Source organism: Mastigoproctus giganteus, chromosome 13 (genome assembly GCF_048544385.1).
Source record: "Mastigoproctus giganteus isolate SK-2022 chromosome 13, ASM4854438v1, whole genome shotgun sequence".
NCBI classification, from domain to species: Eukaryota; Metazoa; Arthropoda; class Arachnida; order Uropygi; family Thelyphonidae; genus Mastigoproctus; species Mastigoproctus giganteus.
Window position 1 is genome coordinate 144,311,876 of NC_143587.1, and position 18,777 is coordinate 144,330,652.

At 37.6% G+C, this 18,777-nt stretch overlaps 1 protein-coding gene across 2 annotated transcripts in view; it reads left to right on the plus strand.

Annotated features, from left to right (window-relative positions):
* aux (cyclin-G-associated kinase) overlaps positions 1–18,777 on the plus strand; it is a 703,221-nt gene that overhangs the window by 452,950 nt on the left and 231,494 nt on the right. For both annotated transcript variants that reach the window (XM_090387776.1, XM_090387775.1), the window contains exon 12: positions 9,068–9,339. In XM_090387776.1, the coding sequence (XP_090243902.1) occupies positions 9,068–9,339 (272 nt within the window). The remainder of the gene's footprint in view (positions 1–9,067; positions 9,340–18,777) is intronic.

Below are 18,777 nucleotides of genomic sequence, written 5' to 3' on the forward strand. Positions count from 1 at the left end.
TATTAATAGCGGCAAATGATGCAAGAAAGCAAGTTTATCCATCATCAGAAAAAAAAAAAAAAAAAAACCTTTTCCATTTCACTTATTCATCCTCTCCAGTAGTTTGTCTAGCTCTTCCTTGAATTTATTCAAGTTATAAAGTTAGCCTTGGATCACGTTAAAACCCGCCATTAGCAGAGATGTATAGTGTATACTGACTAAGTACAGCAGGCCCCCGTTATAACGCGGTTCGCTATAACGCTGTTCTTATATTATAACCCGTATCTGACTATAGTGCTGTCACAGATCACTATAACGCTCTTTTACAGATTGCATTTTTGGCACATTTAACGAAAAATTGTTTCATTTATTGAAGTCGATAGCTTGAAAATTAATAGCAAAATAGCATTAAAACGTTTCCCATGCCGGCTTGAGAAATTTTCCCACGCTCAGTGAAATTTTCTCGCCCACTAATTTAATTGCAGTACAGTGACTTGTTACGTAGTTCCGAGATCAACATTTTAAAAAATGACCAAGTATATTGCTTGTAATATTTCCGTTATATGCATTTATCCGAAGTCTAGTGTCATCACTCAGTACCGTATTAGACATCGTGCGAAACGGACAGTTTACTCGAACATTGTATCATAATTAATGCAACCAACGCAGTTACATTTTCGAAGAGCTATTAATGGCCGATAAGAATGAAAAAGTAACAACGTCTGAGCGCAGTACGAAGACTATAAATGTAAGAAAAAGACTGAAATTGAAAATTAAATTAGATGTTTTGAAGTGAATCGATTCCGGTCAAAGACAAGCGGATGTGTGCCATAATTTAGGACTTGCAAGTTTAACTGTAAGAACAATTATAAAAAAAAAATAAAGAATTAATTTTAGCAGCGGGAAAGATAGCTGTTCCACTGCAAGCAACTAGGGCAGGGCCGGCTATTAGGATTGAAATGAAAGACTTTAACTAATTTCATTGAAGATAATATCCAATGCAGAATTCAGTTAAGTTAAATATTATTAAAAAAAAGAGAGAGAGAGAGAGATTAGCCAATATGATGATCTGAAGAAAACTCACCTAAAAAAAAAAAAAAAAATGTGGAACCGTTTAAAACTAGTAAGGGCTGGTTGAATAGATTTAAAATCCAGGGAGAAGCTGCAAGTGCAGATCAAGGAGCCGAAACTTTCAAAAAAGAAGTTGTTAAAATTATTGAAGAGGGAGTATTGCGTGTTATACTTCTCAGCAAGTTTTTAACATAGATGAAGCAGGACTTTTGTGGAAACAAATGCCTAAAAGAAGTTTCATATTGAAAGAAGAAAAAAAACATGCCAGGTTTCAAAGCGGCGAAGGATTGGTTGACTTTACTGTTGGGTGGTAATGCTGCAGGGGATTTAAAATTAATACCCTTTTTGTTTATTTGGAAGAGGGCCAAAGTTCAATCCACAATCGACACATTTTTCTTGATTAAATTCATGATTTTAATTGGAATTTTAAGTTTAATTTTGATACATAAGTAGTTACCACATAATTATATACGTATGTAATGCGGAATATTTTATATGTACAAATATTTGAATATTAAATATTTTGACTGACATTCGTGCATCTGTTCACTACCGTTTATTATTGATTAGGAAATATCCTATGGCACCAACCACAACTCACAAATACATATGTTACCTTATGGGAATGCGGCGCTCGCTTAGCGGGGATTCACTTAGCACTCTGTTTTTACGGAACGAATTATCAGCGTTAAGCGGGGGTCACCTGTATACTGCAGGCTTTATGAGGAATGAGATATAATCCTCATCTATACCTGCCCCGTCTCCAGCAGATGCCTCTCCCTCTTTCTGAGTGTTCTTTCAACGTCTTATGCTGCAGCCAAGTCACCACAAATCCAGATTAACATATCTTGCTAGTCCCCTATACAGAGTACAGACAAGTAATTAGCAGTACATTATACTCTCTCAGTGACAACAATCTTGGCATGGGCAGGTAAAGAAAAAGATGTATCATATAAAGCCTGTAATCCAACACTGTGCAGGAACCATAGAGAGGAATTTGTTCTAGCTCGCCTCCCCATATGCTATTGCCCACACTTTGCCACAAGGAGGCATGTCAGGCGCCCAGTAGATTATTTAAGTACTCTGGCAGGCCCTGCCACCTATTTACCGAGGATTTCAGTGGCAAGACCTATATATATAAAAAAAAGCAAAAAAAGGGAGGTGAACACTAGAATTTGATAGGGGTGTACTCGGTCGATTTAGTAAGAGTGGGGGGGATGACTGGAGACTGGGGGAAAACAGGTAGAAGGATGAGGATGATATAGTAGGCATCCCCAAAGAGATCACTGGGGACGAGCCCCACCAAGCAAAGTATGGGGGGGGCAGGGATGGAAGGAGACAGTGACCCATCTCCTTCCTCCCCTGCCTGGGGATGGGGTTTTAAAGGGAACTGGGTGAGTGTACCCAGTTCAGATTGCTAAATGGTGTTGGCAGCAAAGCTGCAGTACGTCTTCGTTGGTGATGGTTGTGAGGTCTGTGTCTTGTCGAATCCGGTAGGAAGGTCAAGCTGCCCATCCTGCTCTGCGGGGTGGTATATGTTAGCTGGCATTTGGGTTTTTTTTTTTTTTTTTTTCTCACTCACTCATTCATCTCTTTCTCATACACCAGAAGGGGATGCAATGGTGTGTAATGTAATTTAAATACTAATGCTTAATAATTAAGCTAAATAAGAAGGAATATAAAAGATTAAAACTACAGTTAGTGTGTACTTAACTGTAACATTTATGGTTTGTGTTCTTTTTCTCACACACACTCTCGTTCATTCCTCTGGCTTTCCTTTCATTTGTTTGACTGTTGCTTTCTGCACTGAACTCTCTGGTCACCTCAACTTACTGTTATTCTTCAGTTGTGGTGCAGGCCAAGGGATAATATAGTGATATTGTTTGTGTTGTTAGTAAAAAGGGCTGAGAAGTGGCAACTGAAGCTTAACATTGACAGATGCAAAGTACTGCATATGGGTAGCAATAATCGAAGAGAAACGTACCAACTGTGTAGTACTACACTCAGGGAAGTGGAAAGTCAAAAAGACCTGGGGGTAATTGGCAGTCAAATATGAAGTTCATTGAGCAGTACAGACGGGCTGTCAGGGCAAGTCATGGAGTCTTATTAATAATGCATAGGAATTTTTCTAGCAGGAACAGGGAGGTGATTATCGCATTATACAAGGCAGTGGTCAGGCCACACTTAGAATACTGTTTACAGGTCTGGAGGTCTCATTTTAGGAAGGATATAGAGTTGCTAGAACAAGTACAAAGAAGGGCAACAATGTCGATGAGGGGAACAAAGGGTTGCTCTTACCAAGGAAGGCTTAAGTTTTACAAATTGTAGTGCCTGGAGAGTAGGTGCCTGTGAGGTGATCTGATTGAGGTGTATAAGGCCTTGAATGGGTTGAGCAAGCTGAATGCTGATGGGATTCTTTCTCGTGCTCAGATTAAGAAACTGAGGGGGGCGCAGTTTGAAATTGAGGAAAGACAGTTGTAGAATAGTTGTGCGGAAATTTGCTTTTAGCCAATGGTTAGTTGATTTGTGGAACAGACTTCCATCTTTTGTTGTGGAAGTTAATAGCCTAAATAAATTTAAGGCTGAGCTGGACAGGCATTTGAAACAAATGGAGGGATGAAATGGGAGGATTTTTTTTGGCTGATGCTGCATAAGCTTGCTTTCTTGCATCATATGCCTCTATTAATGCCAATTCTAAATGTTTGTTAGTATATAAAAAGAAGTGCAAGTTTATTATTAACTTTGTATTCTTTCAGCTAATTACATTTGCTCTTCCACTCATTCCCATTCACCTTAACACTCATTCACTCTCTTTCCATCATGCTGGGTCACTCTTTCTTTCACCAAAACTGACATTTATTCTTCTTCCATAATTACTAATTCACTCTTTCACTCAGTGACCAACCTATTCATTCTGCATTGCATCCCCTTGCTGCCAGCTTACTGATATTTTTTAGCTAATCTGTTTCCCTGGCTGCCTGTACATCTCCTTCCCCCACATGGTTACTTATTTGGTATGGAGCCCCAGGTTCCTACACATGGCAGGGTAGTCCTGGGGGGGTGGATAGCCAGGTCAATCTGGTTTTGTCATGTTAGGGTGCAGAATACTGCTGTCCTGACAGTTATTAGGTCATCGTCTGAGTGTGGTGGGAGACGTGAACAATCTTAACTATTGATTATTGTTTAATTGCTGGGAGGCTGAATTGCCATTCTTTGGATAGTTCTTTGTATTTCGAATACTTTGTGTGAAGGTTGTAAAGGCTTTATAATTTTCCTCTTCTATAATGAATAGATATTCTTCTCTTGGAAGAGGACCAATCTGTGCTATTAGCTGTATTCTGGGGATGTCATAAATTATACATTCATATAGAAGTCTTCATTCTCACCACCGGTGCAATTTGGGTCATCAGTCAGCCCTAAGCAGGTTATTTTTGCCTTTAGGGAGCCGTTAACTATCAATATAAATGTTGTGAAAAGTCCCAGGGCATACCACTCAGACGGCTTTGGGCTGACTATTGCCACCCATGGCAGAAACCTTTTGGTAACTAGACCTCTGGTTTCCTTTTTCTCATTTTGTTTGCCATAGCTCACGGTGCTTTGTGGCTATTCTTTTTCTTTCGGTATTGAAGGTGTATGTAGGTTCAAGGGCATATCCCCAGAAATTCTGTGGGTATGCCCTTTTTAAGTCTATAATACAGGCCTCTTTTGGCTTCTTCCTGTTAAAGTGGGAGAGCTCTGGCCAGCAACTGTAGTGCAGGTGTGCTCACTGTGCGACATGCTCTGCTATTTTCCTTTGTATTGATTCTAATTTATTCCTGTTTCTTACTATGGCCGAGCTGGTGAACTACGCACCGTATCCATAGGTGATAACAGGCAGGAACATTGCATGGTATATGATTGCCAGGGTCTTTCTTTTGAGACCCCAGTCTGATCGACTGATCCTGCAAATCATACCTGCATAATTTCTCACTTTCTTTGATCAAGTAGATCAAATGGGGATAAAAAAGTTAATTTAATTCATAAAGTTAGTTCATTAGCTCACAGAAATCTTAACTGATATCTCTTATATGACCTGGTTTTGGCTTTATAGCTGTGGTTTGTAATGTGCCAATAAAACACAAACCAACCAACCTCAACATGAATTTAAATCTTTGTTTGAGTCATGTGACATAAATGACCTGGATGTTTGCTTTTGACTCCACCTAGCCGCTGTAAGCATGGATCCAGTCCAATCATGTGTAAGGTTTATTTTCTTAATTTTTTCTGAAATCTATTATAAGTGTTTATAGGCTTAACCTTTTTTTGAATTTGTTAAATGTTTTAATCAAATGAATATATAATATGTTTGTGGTCATTTTCTCTAACATGAATATATGAAAAAGAAATGTAATAATACATTTGTTATTATTATGTGTTTGGTAATATATTTGAATATATGCTTTCAATGTATACCATTTTATGAATTTTTGTTAATTACAGTGATTTCCAGGAATGCAACACATGGATATAACAAGTAGCTATACACTGGTGTTCAAAGAAAGTGGATCACCTTGGAATTTCACATTTGTAACCCTTTTTTGCAATGGTATGTTACATTAATGACTACCATCACAAATAGAAATATAAACAAAAGATATTTATTAATAGTTAAGGCAAAGCTAAGTAATATTTGACAGGTGCTCTCAAAATATTTCAAAATGAGCATTTGCAACCTTTATACAGCAGTTTTGGTAAATACGACAATTATGGCTGAAATGTTATCAGAAGCCCTCAATTTGCTTCAGTTTATCATTTTAAATGGAAAACAAAATGAAACGTTTGCCAGGTGCAAACTAATATTTAATTGAACTGCCTCTGGCCCTGATGACAGCATCACATTTTCAAGGCATTGACAAGATCAATTTCTGAAGATAATCAACTGATAGTTCGTGGTTCCAAACATCAATTATGGCTTCCTGAAGTTCACGAAGGGGCTTAGGTTTCTATCTGACAACTGCAGATTCCACATGATGCCAACAGTTCTGTATAGGATTCGGGTCCGGGCTGTTTCCTGGCCAACTAAAAGTTGCTATGGACCATTCTTCCAACCATTTTTTCACCTGTTACAAATGTAAACACATTATTGTTGAATCTCCAATGCATAAATGAAGCTAAAGTAACTACAGAAGTGCCTACTTACACTTTTCGCACTATGACAAGGAGCAGAGTTGTCCTGAAAGATGCAATTACTTGGCAGGTTGAAATGGTCTCTAATGGTTGGCAGCAATTTTCCTTCCAATATAGCCACGTATTCATTGGCATTTACGGAACCTTTTATAAACTGCAGGTGATATGAAATGCACTCCCATTTCATTTGTCTGGTAGGGAATTTCACTGTAGACACCATACAGTCTGGATGGTATTCTTCACCACGTCTACGGCGAATCATTTGTCTCCCATCAGAGCCATGCAGGTTGAATTTCTTCTCATCCAAGAAAATAACTGACTTCCACTGCTCGGGGGTCCATATGACATGCTCCTTACACCAAATCAATCGGACATTTTTCATTTTTTGTGTGAGGAGGGCTTCTTCTTAGGACGACGGGCTACACATCCCTTTTTGAAGAGGCGTATTCTGACTGCTACTGCACTTGCTACTATTCCTGTATGTTCTTCCCATTCTCTTTTCAGCTCAGATGAAGAAGATTTATGGTTTTTAAGGCATAAGCGCTTCAAAATGCACTCCTGTTTTTTTTGTAGAGACTTGTTTGTGTCTGGTTTCTTTATTCCCATCAGCAGAACCAGTATTCTTGAGTTTGGAAATAAATCTACTCACTGTAAACTGATTACAAGACACTGTATAAGCTGACCGGGCTAGCCAGGTGGGTAAAGTGCCTGCCTGGCAACCCAAAGGTCATGGGTTCAAATCCCGCCTCGGGCTTGGATCAGAGTAAAATGCAAAAACTTTGGGAAGTGCATTATGGCCACAGAAGCCGATGCGCCAACAACTAAAAAAAAAAAAAAAAAACCACTCTATAAGCAATATGACAAGAAGAACATCCTTCCTCATGTAAAGTAACAATAGCACTCTTTCTTCGTTGCATCAACTGCACGTGACTAGCCATCCTGACACAAGCAAGGAATGACTTCAATTCTTGCAGAGCATGCCTATATAGCTAAAAGCTATATAAGCACACTCTGCAAGAGTTGTGCTGATGCAGTATTACATCATCACCTATGCATGTCAATCTTATCTGATGAAATTTGTAAGAAATATTGCCATATACACTTACATTATTCGGATGGACGACAATTACAGTTTTAAAGGGTGATGCACTTTCTTTGAACACCAGTGTATATACTAGATGTATAGGAAGTACAAGGTTGTTAAAATTAAAGTATTACTATGTAGAAGGCTCTGGAGCGATTCTAAGACTCGTACTGAAGAGAAATTTGGACAAGTACAATAAAGAATGCACTCGCCATTTATTGGGGGAAAAAAATTAGTTACAAAATTTGTCACTATATGGTGCTGTGCAATACAAATCACTTGAACAGTGCTACATTTGTTCAATGTGTCCATTTTGGTCAACAACAGTTTCCATTTGAAGAACATCATTTTCTACAGCAGAAGGTTATATGTTAACTGGAACAGGCAGCACATGACGTCTAATGCTGTCCTTCAGATCTGCCAGAGTTTGACATCCTTTCCTGTACACCTAGTTCTTCAAAAAACTCCACAACCAGAAGTCGCATGGGTGAGGTCCGATGTTTGGGGTGGCCAAGATGTCTGCAAATAACAGCTGATGACCCGTTCATCTGTAAAGTGTTGCCTTAGCAATCTTTGGACACAACGGTGGATGTGGGGTGACGCACCATCTTGCATAAATATGGTATCCTGAAGTCACTCACATTGTTGCAGCTCTGGTATTGCAAAATTTGCCAACATTTCATAATATTGCTGTCCAATGACGGAACGGGTGCAGGGTCCAGTCGGTTGTACATGTTCAAAAAAATATGGCCCAATCATGAATTTGACCATAAATCCACATCACTTTTGGAGAATGCAGTGCAACTTCTTGGATAACTGGAGGGTTTTCTGTTGCCCAAATGCGACCATTATGTGTATTCACTTGTCTATTTAAGCAGAAGTGGGCTTCATCACTCCAAAGGATGTTCCATGGCCAAGTGATATCCACTCTCATTTGGGCCAAAAACTGAAGTGCATATGTGAAACGAATATCTGCATCGCCATGCTTTAGCTGCTGTAGCATGTGCATCTTGTAAGGATAGTACCGCAACACCTGACGCATTACTAGCCTTACAGTGGAATACAGCATGTCCACTTCACGAGAAACAGCTGGCACACTTGCACTACCACATGAATGACTTGATAAATCCATGACAGCCATAGCCACATCTTCAACACGACAGGACTCCACTCGTTTTTGACCTCTTTGAACACCAAGATGTCTTGTTGCTTCAAATTTCGCAATCATTTTGTGGACAGCACAAACAGTCATAGGTCACATCCACACCTTATACGCTTCTGACGCCAGAATTCTCTGATAGCTGCAGCTGCATTGTTGCTGTTCTGATAGTACAGCTTCACTAATGCATTTGCCTGCAACCCTTTTGGCATTGCTGCTGTAGTGCAGGCAAACATCTACTGTAATATTTTGAGAAGACTGCTCTGCTTTTTTACAGTACAGTAGAGCTAAGTAGTGGCGCTCTGGCAATAACTTACGATTATACAAATAGTGTAAGTTATTTACATAATTGTAACTAAGATAGTTATAGTGCCATACAGTAACTTCCCCCCCCCCCAATAAATGCGAGCGCATTCTTTATTGTACGTTTTGTCCGAATTTCTCTTCAGTATGAGCCTTAGAACTCGCTCCAGATTCCTCTACATAAGGATACTTTAATTTTAACAACCCTGTATATGTATAGATGTTAAAAAGTTGTGTAAATATGTCCTCTATTTTTATAATTCTGGTTAAAAAATATACATATATATGTTTTTCTTTATATTTAGTGATGTCTTATCCTGCAGAAGGTTTAGAATCTGCATATAGAAATCATGTAGAAGATGTTAGAGGTTTGCTTGATACCCGACATCGGAATCATTATTCTGTGTATAATGTTTCTGAAAGAGCATACACATCTGAGAAATTTAATGCCAGGGTTACTGAAGCTGGCTGGTCAGCAAAACGGGCACCTTCACTTGATACTCTTATATCACTGTGTCGAAGTATGTACTTATGGTTGAAACAAGATCCAAAAAATGTGTGTATAATTCACTGTATGGTAAGTTCTCTGTTAATATATAAATTTTTCATTCATTTATTTATGTTATTAAAAGCATATATACTTTTTCTTTAAGTAGACAAGAAAATTGCTATTTGTGTAACTAACTGTGCTTCTTTTTTTTTCTGCTGGAATATGCTGCAGCATTTCACACCCTTTTCTGGGGAGGGGAGCACAACTAACTGGTGCAAAAGAAAATAATTTTATAAAACATGGTAATGTATAATACGAAGTATAATCCCAAAATGTTACATAATTCTCCTGCATCTTATGGACTGAAGGGATCTTATGTACTAGGTGAATAGTGATTTCTTTTGCCATGAGTAGAGTTAGAGATATCAAAGTACTATCAAATTTAAATTATTTCTGTTTTTGTATCTTCATGGCAATTGGGGCTTTTTCATGTGTAACAAGTGTGAAAGAAGGAAAAATGGTCAAAAAGCAGAATGAATGGTCGCTGTAGTCATTGGACATCTCAATTAACAAACCCTTTAAAGTATTTATGTGCATAGAGTGAACCAAATGGATGGAGTCACCAAATCATGATTTGATACCAATAAGATGAATTGCTGTATTGATGCTCCATTTCCTGTTAAGTAGATGAGACATGTTTTATGACATCCCCATTTTATTAATCAAACTTGATGTATTTTACTAACTGGGATTTGTGAAAAAACAGGTTTGATTTTATAGGACATAAGCAACTTTTGTGCAATTTCACCAGTGTTCACAGCCGACCGGGCTAGCCGAGTGGGTAAAGTACCTGCCAGGCAACCCAAAGGTCGCGGGTTCGATTCCCGCCTCGGGCTTGGATCAAAGTACTGCAAAAAACCTTGGGAGGTGCAATATGGCCACAGAAGCCGATGCGCCAACAACTACCAAATCAATCAATCAATCAACCAGTGTTCACAGGCTGGTTGCATGTTGTGTGGGTTGAAAAAATTTAAAATAATTCACAGGGGAACCCAACTACCTCTGCTTGAGATTGGCTGACTGCACCCCCAAAGTCTCCTGATACCAATTATTCCATGGTCAAGCGATCCTAGTGCATTCTAAAAAGCATCTTGTTATCTAGAAATATTTCTTCTGTTTAGTTTAAATGCTGATGTAGTTACGTTACATCAAAATCAAAAAGCTTCTCCCTTATAAAGAAGGGTTTCTGTTTTCGTAAAGGTGACTGCAGTGGTCTCAGACAGTTTATAAATTCTATACAGTGGGACCAACTGTAATCAAGTCACAAAGGAAGTTAGGCAAGCGAAGGCAGATTACAAGGAATCCTTGGCAAAGGATGCAAAGAAAAACAGCAAGGACTTCTTTACTTATGTAAATTCTAAAAGGAAGGGGACAGATCAGATTGGTTCACTTGATATCAATGGTTCGACTGTTGATGATCCTGCTCAGAAAGCTGACAAAGTGAATGAGTATTTTGCATCTACCTTCACACATGAGGAATTCTGTGGGGAAGTAGAGGCCAGAAGTTTCCCCAGCTCTAACAGGGAGCTAAATGAATTTGTATAAGTGAGAGTAAAGTGGAGGAGAAATTATTGAAGTTAAACGTTGAGAGGCACCTTAGGTGGATGGAATCTATCCAGTTATATTAAAGGAGGCAGCATAGGAAGTAAACAAACACTTAGCTGTAATTATGAGAGCATCCTTGGACTCGGGAGGTCCCCACGGACTGGAGAAGTGCAAATGTATCCCTAATTCACAAAGGGGGATCTAAGAGTGACACAAGTAACTACAAACCTGTTAGTTAAACTTCTGTTCCAGGGAAAATAATCGAATAACTGAAATAAACATTGCAGGATCATCTAGACAAGACTGCAGTTATAGCTCAGACACAGCATGGATTTGTTAAGGGGAAAGTCTTGTCTGATTAATTTGATTAAATACTATGATGCGGTCACGGAGGAACTGGATGCAGAAAATGGTTTTAATATCATATACAGTCAGTTCTACTATAATGCACATTTTTGCAACCCGAATTTGCTCAAACGCGACTGATATATTAGGGAACAACGTGATTTTCGCATTGGCTCATGCATGATTTCATTTGCGAGTAACACCAGGTGAACACAAAACCTCGGCATCAAGCTGAATGTAGTGACTTGCACTGCAATACATACATTTACGAAACTTAAAAAATGTCAAATGTGTAAGTGCTGCATTTCCCAGTTACTGTAGTTGTATTGGTTGCAGATATACTGTTGTCATTCACTATATTCACAAGATAATAACTGATAATTGTAGGCCAACTCATGTTTTCAGGAGCTCACATTTTTCTGTTCGAACAGAAATGTCGTGAGGCGGGATAGCATGAGCAGAGGAGCACATTTCTGGAGATCACTACCATAAAACAATTTGCAGTTCCCAGTTTATTGGGTTTTTTCAGTTAGTGCAATCTAATTATAAATGGATAGTAAACTCAGTCTTACTGCACTTGCGATAATACTGATATCTGGAATTCCGTGGCTTTTTACGTTATTTTGGTGAAATCTTCAATCTTATAAAAAACATAAATACATTTTCAGAATATTCTCTTCATTCCTATTTTTTAAATTTTGTAAACTTGTCTCACTTGTGCAATTTCTGTCTTGTGTTTGTAGTTACTAATTGCTTATCTTTTTTATTCTTTTAAATTTTACAATCCACAAAAAAAAGATAATGTCGGTGAACAGAAATATCAAGCAAACTTCATATCTTGTCAAGGTAAAGTGCTGTATTTACTGTAACATTCAGTTATTTATTAAAAATTTAAGATGTTTAAACCTGTTTTAGCAATTTTATTGTGTTTTTAACTTTTTGTAGTGTTTTACTTACCAGACTGAACTTTTTTTTTTTTTTTTTTTTTTTTTTTTTTGAGTGCTCTGCTCCAACCCAATTTTTTCCATAAGCCCTGTTGTTTTTAATGTGAGAAATACTATAATGCAGAGATTTTTAAGAACACATATACCGTGTTATAGCAGAACTGACTGTACTTGGATTTCAAGAAAGCTTTTGATGCTGTTGCACCTGGAAGACTGCTGTACAAATTGGAGCAGTATGGCATTAAGGGCGAGTTGCTGCAATGGATAAAGATATGGTCGAGTAGGAGAAGACAGAGTGGTAATCAGTTACCACTCTGTCAGTTACTTGTGTCCTTAAACACCAATAAGGCATCATTCCTATATGCTGGCAATCCCAAAACCAGTTAAAGACCATTGTGCTCCTCACAACCAAGACCGGTTTCTCTTATGAGCTGTCTCAGCAAAACCCTTCAAAAAAATGGCATACCGTTGTCACAATAGCTATGTTTAGTCCTGAAATCTGATTAACAACAATGAATATATATTCTGAAAAAATCGATCATCATTGGATCTCATGATTAAAGCTGAAACAAGCATTGGGGTTGCATTCATTAAAAATTAACATCTTGTCATGATTTGTCTTGATGTTGAGAAAGCCTTTGACATTACATGTCATTTTGGCATCTTAAAGGATCTATATTCTCTTGGCTTGAGAGGCCATTTACCTTATTTCATCCAAAATTTCCTTCAACACATCCTTTCAAGTTCATTATTGGCAAGACATATCTAAAAACTTTGTTCTAGAAGAAGGAATCTCACAATGCTCTGTTTTCCCATTGCTGCTTTATTTGCAATTAGAATGAGACATATAACCAAATAATTCCAGAAAAGATTTATACTTTTATGCTGGTGAATTCACAATCTTCTGTCGTTCTCTAAACATGAACTACATTAAGTGACAACTACACATCTTACTAAATTGCATTAAACTGCGGATGACACAAAATGGTTATGAAATATTCAGCCAGAAATCTACTGCTGTTAATAACTGTACCGGATATAAGATACATCCTGAACTTCGCTTGGATAGCCATCTTCTTGAAATAGTGAATAATATTCGTCTTCTAGGTTTAACATATTCATGTCTTCGTGTTTGCCATAAAACAGCCCATTATTCTTTGCATGCTCTTTTTATATTGGTTTTGTAATCAGTGAACAGTACTAGAAAATTCGTTGTGGCTGTGCTCAATGGAAGTTTGGCAGCATAATAATAATAATTTATTTATCCCTATTTTATGTTACACTTTTTTGGGAGATAACAGCAAAAAGGGAGGGAGAACACATAAGCCAATGGCTTTTTAGGGGGTGTTTCCCTTAAAAAATTATGAATATACAAATATACAATTGAAAAATGTACAGTTCTGAAATTGTAAGGTAATGTTCAACAGGAAAGACATAAATAAATTGGAGTTTTTTGTACATTTCTTTACAGAAGACTTCAAAAAGCATCACTACTTATAACGTCATTGTGAACATTTTTACAATTAAATGAGGAGAGAAAAGAAAAATGATGAGATACATGCACAGAAATTTACAAACTATTTGCCAGCTGCTTCCTTTAACATTTGTACATTATTTCCATGTTGGTGTTTTTAAAATCCAGGAGTTGAGTGGAAGGTAAATTGAATCAGACATCTCTGGTGATGTGTTCAATTAGTAGTTTCTTGAATTGATTTAGTGAAGTGGCATTTTTGATTTTTTCAGGAAGTTTGTTCCAGGTTTTAGCACCTCTGTATTTTATACTTTTCTGACTTATGGCTTTTCTGAAAAGCGGAATCTTCAGGTTGGCTTCATTTCTTAGATTGATGATATTTCTTCTTCGTCTGTGGTTATGAAAAAGGATCTGAAGAGAGAGGGAAAGTCTGCTGTCTTCATAGTATTGTAAACAAGGATCGCCTCGGCTTTCTGGAATAGCTGGTAGATACTTAGGAGTCTCACTTCCTTGTATCTCGAACTAACCAATGCATTCCAGGGAAGGCCCAAAAGCATGATCTGTTGTTTCATCCCTTATTATTATACCCTCGGGGGCTCACATCTGGTGAGTATGGTCTTGTCACACCCATGGGCCCTGAGCTGGATATCATCATTCGTCTCTTTTTTGGTGATTCCTTTTGACTCTCTCTCTCTTAGGGTAACTCAGGAATTTTTTTTTTTTTTTTTGGCTGTTGCAGCATAAGCTTCAGGCTTCCTTGCACCATGTAGCTAATAATAATAACAATAAGAGAAGGGCAAGACCATCCAACCCTACCAACTGGAAGTGCTTCCTGCGCAATTGTGCCAGTAATCACCCAGGAAGGAAGAAAACACCAACACATAAAGTGGAGCATCGAAATGAATATGTACATTATGCAAGCATACTACGAAATAACGAAGCTGGAGACCGATATGACAACTTATAGGGTGAGACTACATACCAAGTGGCTGAACGATTCACAGATATTAAGGTCAGCGAATAACGGACCAGAGAAGGACCATCGTCACAAAGAACCCGATAGCTCCTGTAATCTTAGAAAAAAATCAAGCAGGACGTGAGCGATCAACTATAAAGGATAAAGAATACGGAACCAGATGAGGAAGAACATACCACCACCACCGAACCAGAGGAGGAAGAGCAAGAAGAAATACAACCCACAGTAGCTGAAGTGGAAAGAGACCACCTCAGTCGGCAAATAATACCACATTACCTCAACAATAATGGTGCAACACTGGAGGCCATCCACACAGCCATGTATTGTGCTGCCGTAGCAGCTACTAGGATTAATGGAAGAGAAACGAGAGACCGGCAGCAGAAGAACCAAAAACAGAAGGAATTAAGGCCTGCCTGACTGAAAAATACCATCAGCGACTCAGAAGCCTGCTGAAAGCAAAGCTGAATGGAGGGAACACAGTTAAAGCCATAAACACCTATTCAGTCCCAGCGCTAACATACTCCTTCGTGGTCATAGATTGGACTAACACCGAGCTGGAGGATATCATGAGAAAGAGGACAATGATGACCAAGAGCCACCAACACCACCCGAAATCAGTCATGGAGAGACTGACAGTTGCCCGGAAAGGAGGAAGGAGCCTGATAGACCTCATTGAGCAACAGTAGACAGCAATTGCTAACCTGAAGGATTACTTCCAGAATCACACAACAGCACTCTGGAGCAATATGGCCTTAGTTGCTAATGCTCCAAAAAACCAAATAACAAACAAACAACAGCACTCCAGCAGGCGATAAGGAAGATAGACAAGTGGTATACCACACTCAACCTAAACTAGGAGTCCTCTCCCAACCAGACGGCACAAACGAAGCTAGAAAGATTGGCAGAAAAGACACACCATGGCAGACACTACAATGATCTCCATCAAGATCACATAGATAAAATTGCTTCCAATGCATGGCTCATGAGCGGGATGCTCTTGCCTGAGACTGAAGGATTCATGTTCGCCATCCAAGACCAGGTAATCAACACCGGAAACTATAGAAAATACATTGCTAAGGAGCCCGAAGTCAACGATACCACCTGGCCTCAGAAATGATCCAACACACCATGGGATGCAAGTTGATCACCCAGACTGAGTACACTCGTGGACACGATCAGGTAGCCAGGATAATACATCAGAAACTAGCAAGGAAATACTAGTTGGAAGACCCTACATAACAGCCTAGCAGCAATAGGTCTCCCAGTGAACACCTACAAGGAACTCCAGAAAGTTGTAATCCTGAACACCTGTAGGATAGTCAGAGAGTTGTACTTGGTCGCAATACCCATCACGAGGTGGAACCCCCAATCAGGGAGAAACAATAAGAGCAATAATAAATCTCATCAAATGAGAGCTGATTCTCCTCAGTAAGCATAGACAAATAGTTGTTTCTGTTGGATCCCAGGCCATACTGCAATATCAGGGAATGAAACCACAGATCATGCTGCTAAACATCCATTGAGCACATCCTCAATGAATTTTCTACTACTGTTCGCTAGTTATAAAACCAATATATGAAGAATGTGTAAAGAACGATGGTGCTCAATGAGCACCATCGTTCAATGAGCCTGATAGACCTCATTGAACGATGCTCAATGAGATCTATCAGGCTCATAAACACAAATATATGATAAACTCCGTGAAATTAAACCTGTACCACAATTATGGGCTTTCAGCTTCCATACAAACAGACAAGAAAAATAATCCTAGTCATGACCAAATAGGTCACACTCACTAACCCACCTATAACTTACTGTGTATACACTGCCAAATATCACTGATAGTAAAGCATATACTTCTGGAATGTGCCTTTTACAGGAATGCCTGACTATTCTTATTCAGCTCTCTCTCTCTCTCTCAGAATTGCAGGAAACTTTGTCGCTTGGCAGTACAATGGGTGAAAACTAAAATCTCACAGACTCTTGTCCGAAATAAATAAGATTATATGACTGCTTCTGACTGCTTATTGAAGATCCTTATATGTCATGTTGCCCTCAAAAAAAGACGTGTCATCTATATTCGCAAGATTATTTAATGTTTGGATTTATTTCTTCGCCTGGCAAAGAATCAGTATTGTTATGTCTCTTGTGTGAGAACACCTTTTGGAACGATACTATGAAACCATCAAACCACCAGCTGAAAAATATGCATCCTGGTGAAAAAGGGGATTTTGAATATTTCAATGCTTTAAAGATAAATTTATAAAATGTTCTACAATGGGTTTAAAATCATTCTTGAAACATTTAATTTCTAGAAATGCTGAAGGAGGATTGCAAGAGCAGGATATCCACACATAATTGGGGAGCAATTGATACTGCCATCAGTAGTATCAATTTAACATAATCAGTATAAAGAATTATAAGCTGTCATGAAAATGAATCCATATCCAGTATTAAAGTGCATTCCACAGAGTAACAATACAGCTCAATGTTGTATTGATGAAATGTTGAAGATATCCATAAACTGTGGTTTCTGAATTGCAGCAAACTAAATTTGCTGTGCAATTGGATGAGAGAACATTTGGAACTTCAAGCATCCTTATGATTTATGTGTGTTATTACAGCCAAAGAAAAAAAGGCAATGACATAATTTCTTTTTGCTGATGGATTAAATTGTATACAATAGGAGAAATGATTTTTTTTTTGTATTTTGAAAAATCCTGTATATTGTAGCAGCTACTTCTGATGGAGCAAAGAAATAGTCGACATATATAGAGAGGTTTTTTTTTTATATATATATATATGTATATAATCATTTTTGAAGAAAACGATGCCTGATGTTAAAACTGTACTTTGCGTTCTGCATGGGCAATATTTGGTTGCAAATATTGTCTGTTGTAAGAGTTTTCTAGTTTCAAAATACACAGACATTTTTTAGATATAATAATGAAATAGCACTTTCTAAAACATATTATTAATGCAACATTTATCACTTTTAAACTACTGTACTGCAGGCAGCAGAAGTTGGATTTTATTGATTGTCTAATCCTTAGAAGTAAATCAACATTAAATTATAATGACAGGACTTTCCTATCCTATTTCTTTCACATCAATGAATTAAATATTGCAGACAAGAATACAAGAAAATTCTTTTACCTTTATTACTGTTTTTGAATCATTCATTATGAATGTAATCCGTTAGGTATTGTATATTGTGTTAAGCATAAAGACGTGTATATAATGTGAAAAGTGTATGTAATAGAAACCTCTGTTTGCTTTCAAATAAAAAATAAGTATATTTTAACAACTTCTTATTAAAGTCAGAAAACATACTGATTTTTATTTGAAATATCATAGACATGAATAATAATCACATTATCCAAAATACATGTAGTGAGAATTTTTTAAATGATATAGCTCTTCCAATGTTTTAACCACTATATTTAAAGATTACTGTTTGCTAGCCTACATAAATTCTGATCTGTTCTTCTCTGTTTCATTCATGTCCTTTCCTTTGTTCATACAAGTGCTTCTGTGTAATTAATGCATAGAGCATCACAGCAGCAAGTGAAAATAGTTCTCCCATTGAATGTTAACCTGCCAAGCTTTTATGGTGCACTAAAAAGAATACTACTTGTAGCTGGAATGTTTTAATATTATTAGTTTCTAAAGAATATCCATAATCAGGTAATTGCTAATAATTCTTTTTTGTAACAGAGGTACTTCACTTCATTAGTCTCAATTTTTATTTAATTTTAGTCATTCTTAAAAGTAGTGTGTATATATATATATATATATATATATATTTTTTTTTTTTTTTTTTTGATTTAATGATATGTCTGAAACTGGACTGAATGATAGCAACATAACAGTTAAATGTAAGAATTAAATTCTGTACACTAGTGTATTTTATAATTTTATTTCAAAATGGGTGGGATCCTTCGGAGTTCATTGTGGGGTCCTTTATGCAACGGCTCATTCGTATATACATTTGAGTTCACTGGTTCATGCCTCTGTGACAGAATGTGATGTTTTTATATTCTCACCATCTTGTGAACTCCTCTGATCCTATGTGGCCTCTGGGCCTTGTGGAATATAAAAAGAAAACTTATTTATATCACTGTCTAAGTTTGCTGAATATGCAAAGGTGAGCAGGCTCTGCTACTCTAACAAGTCATGGATAA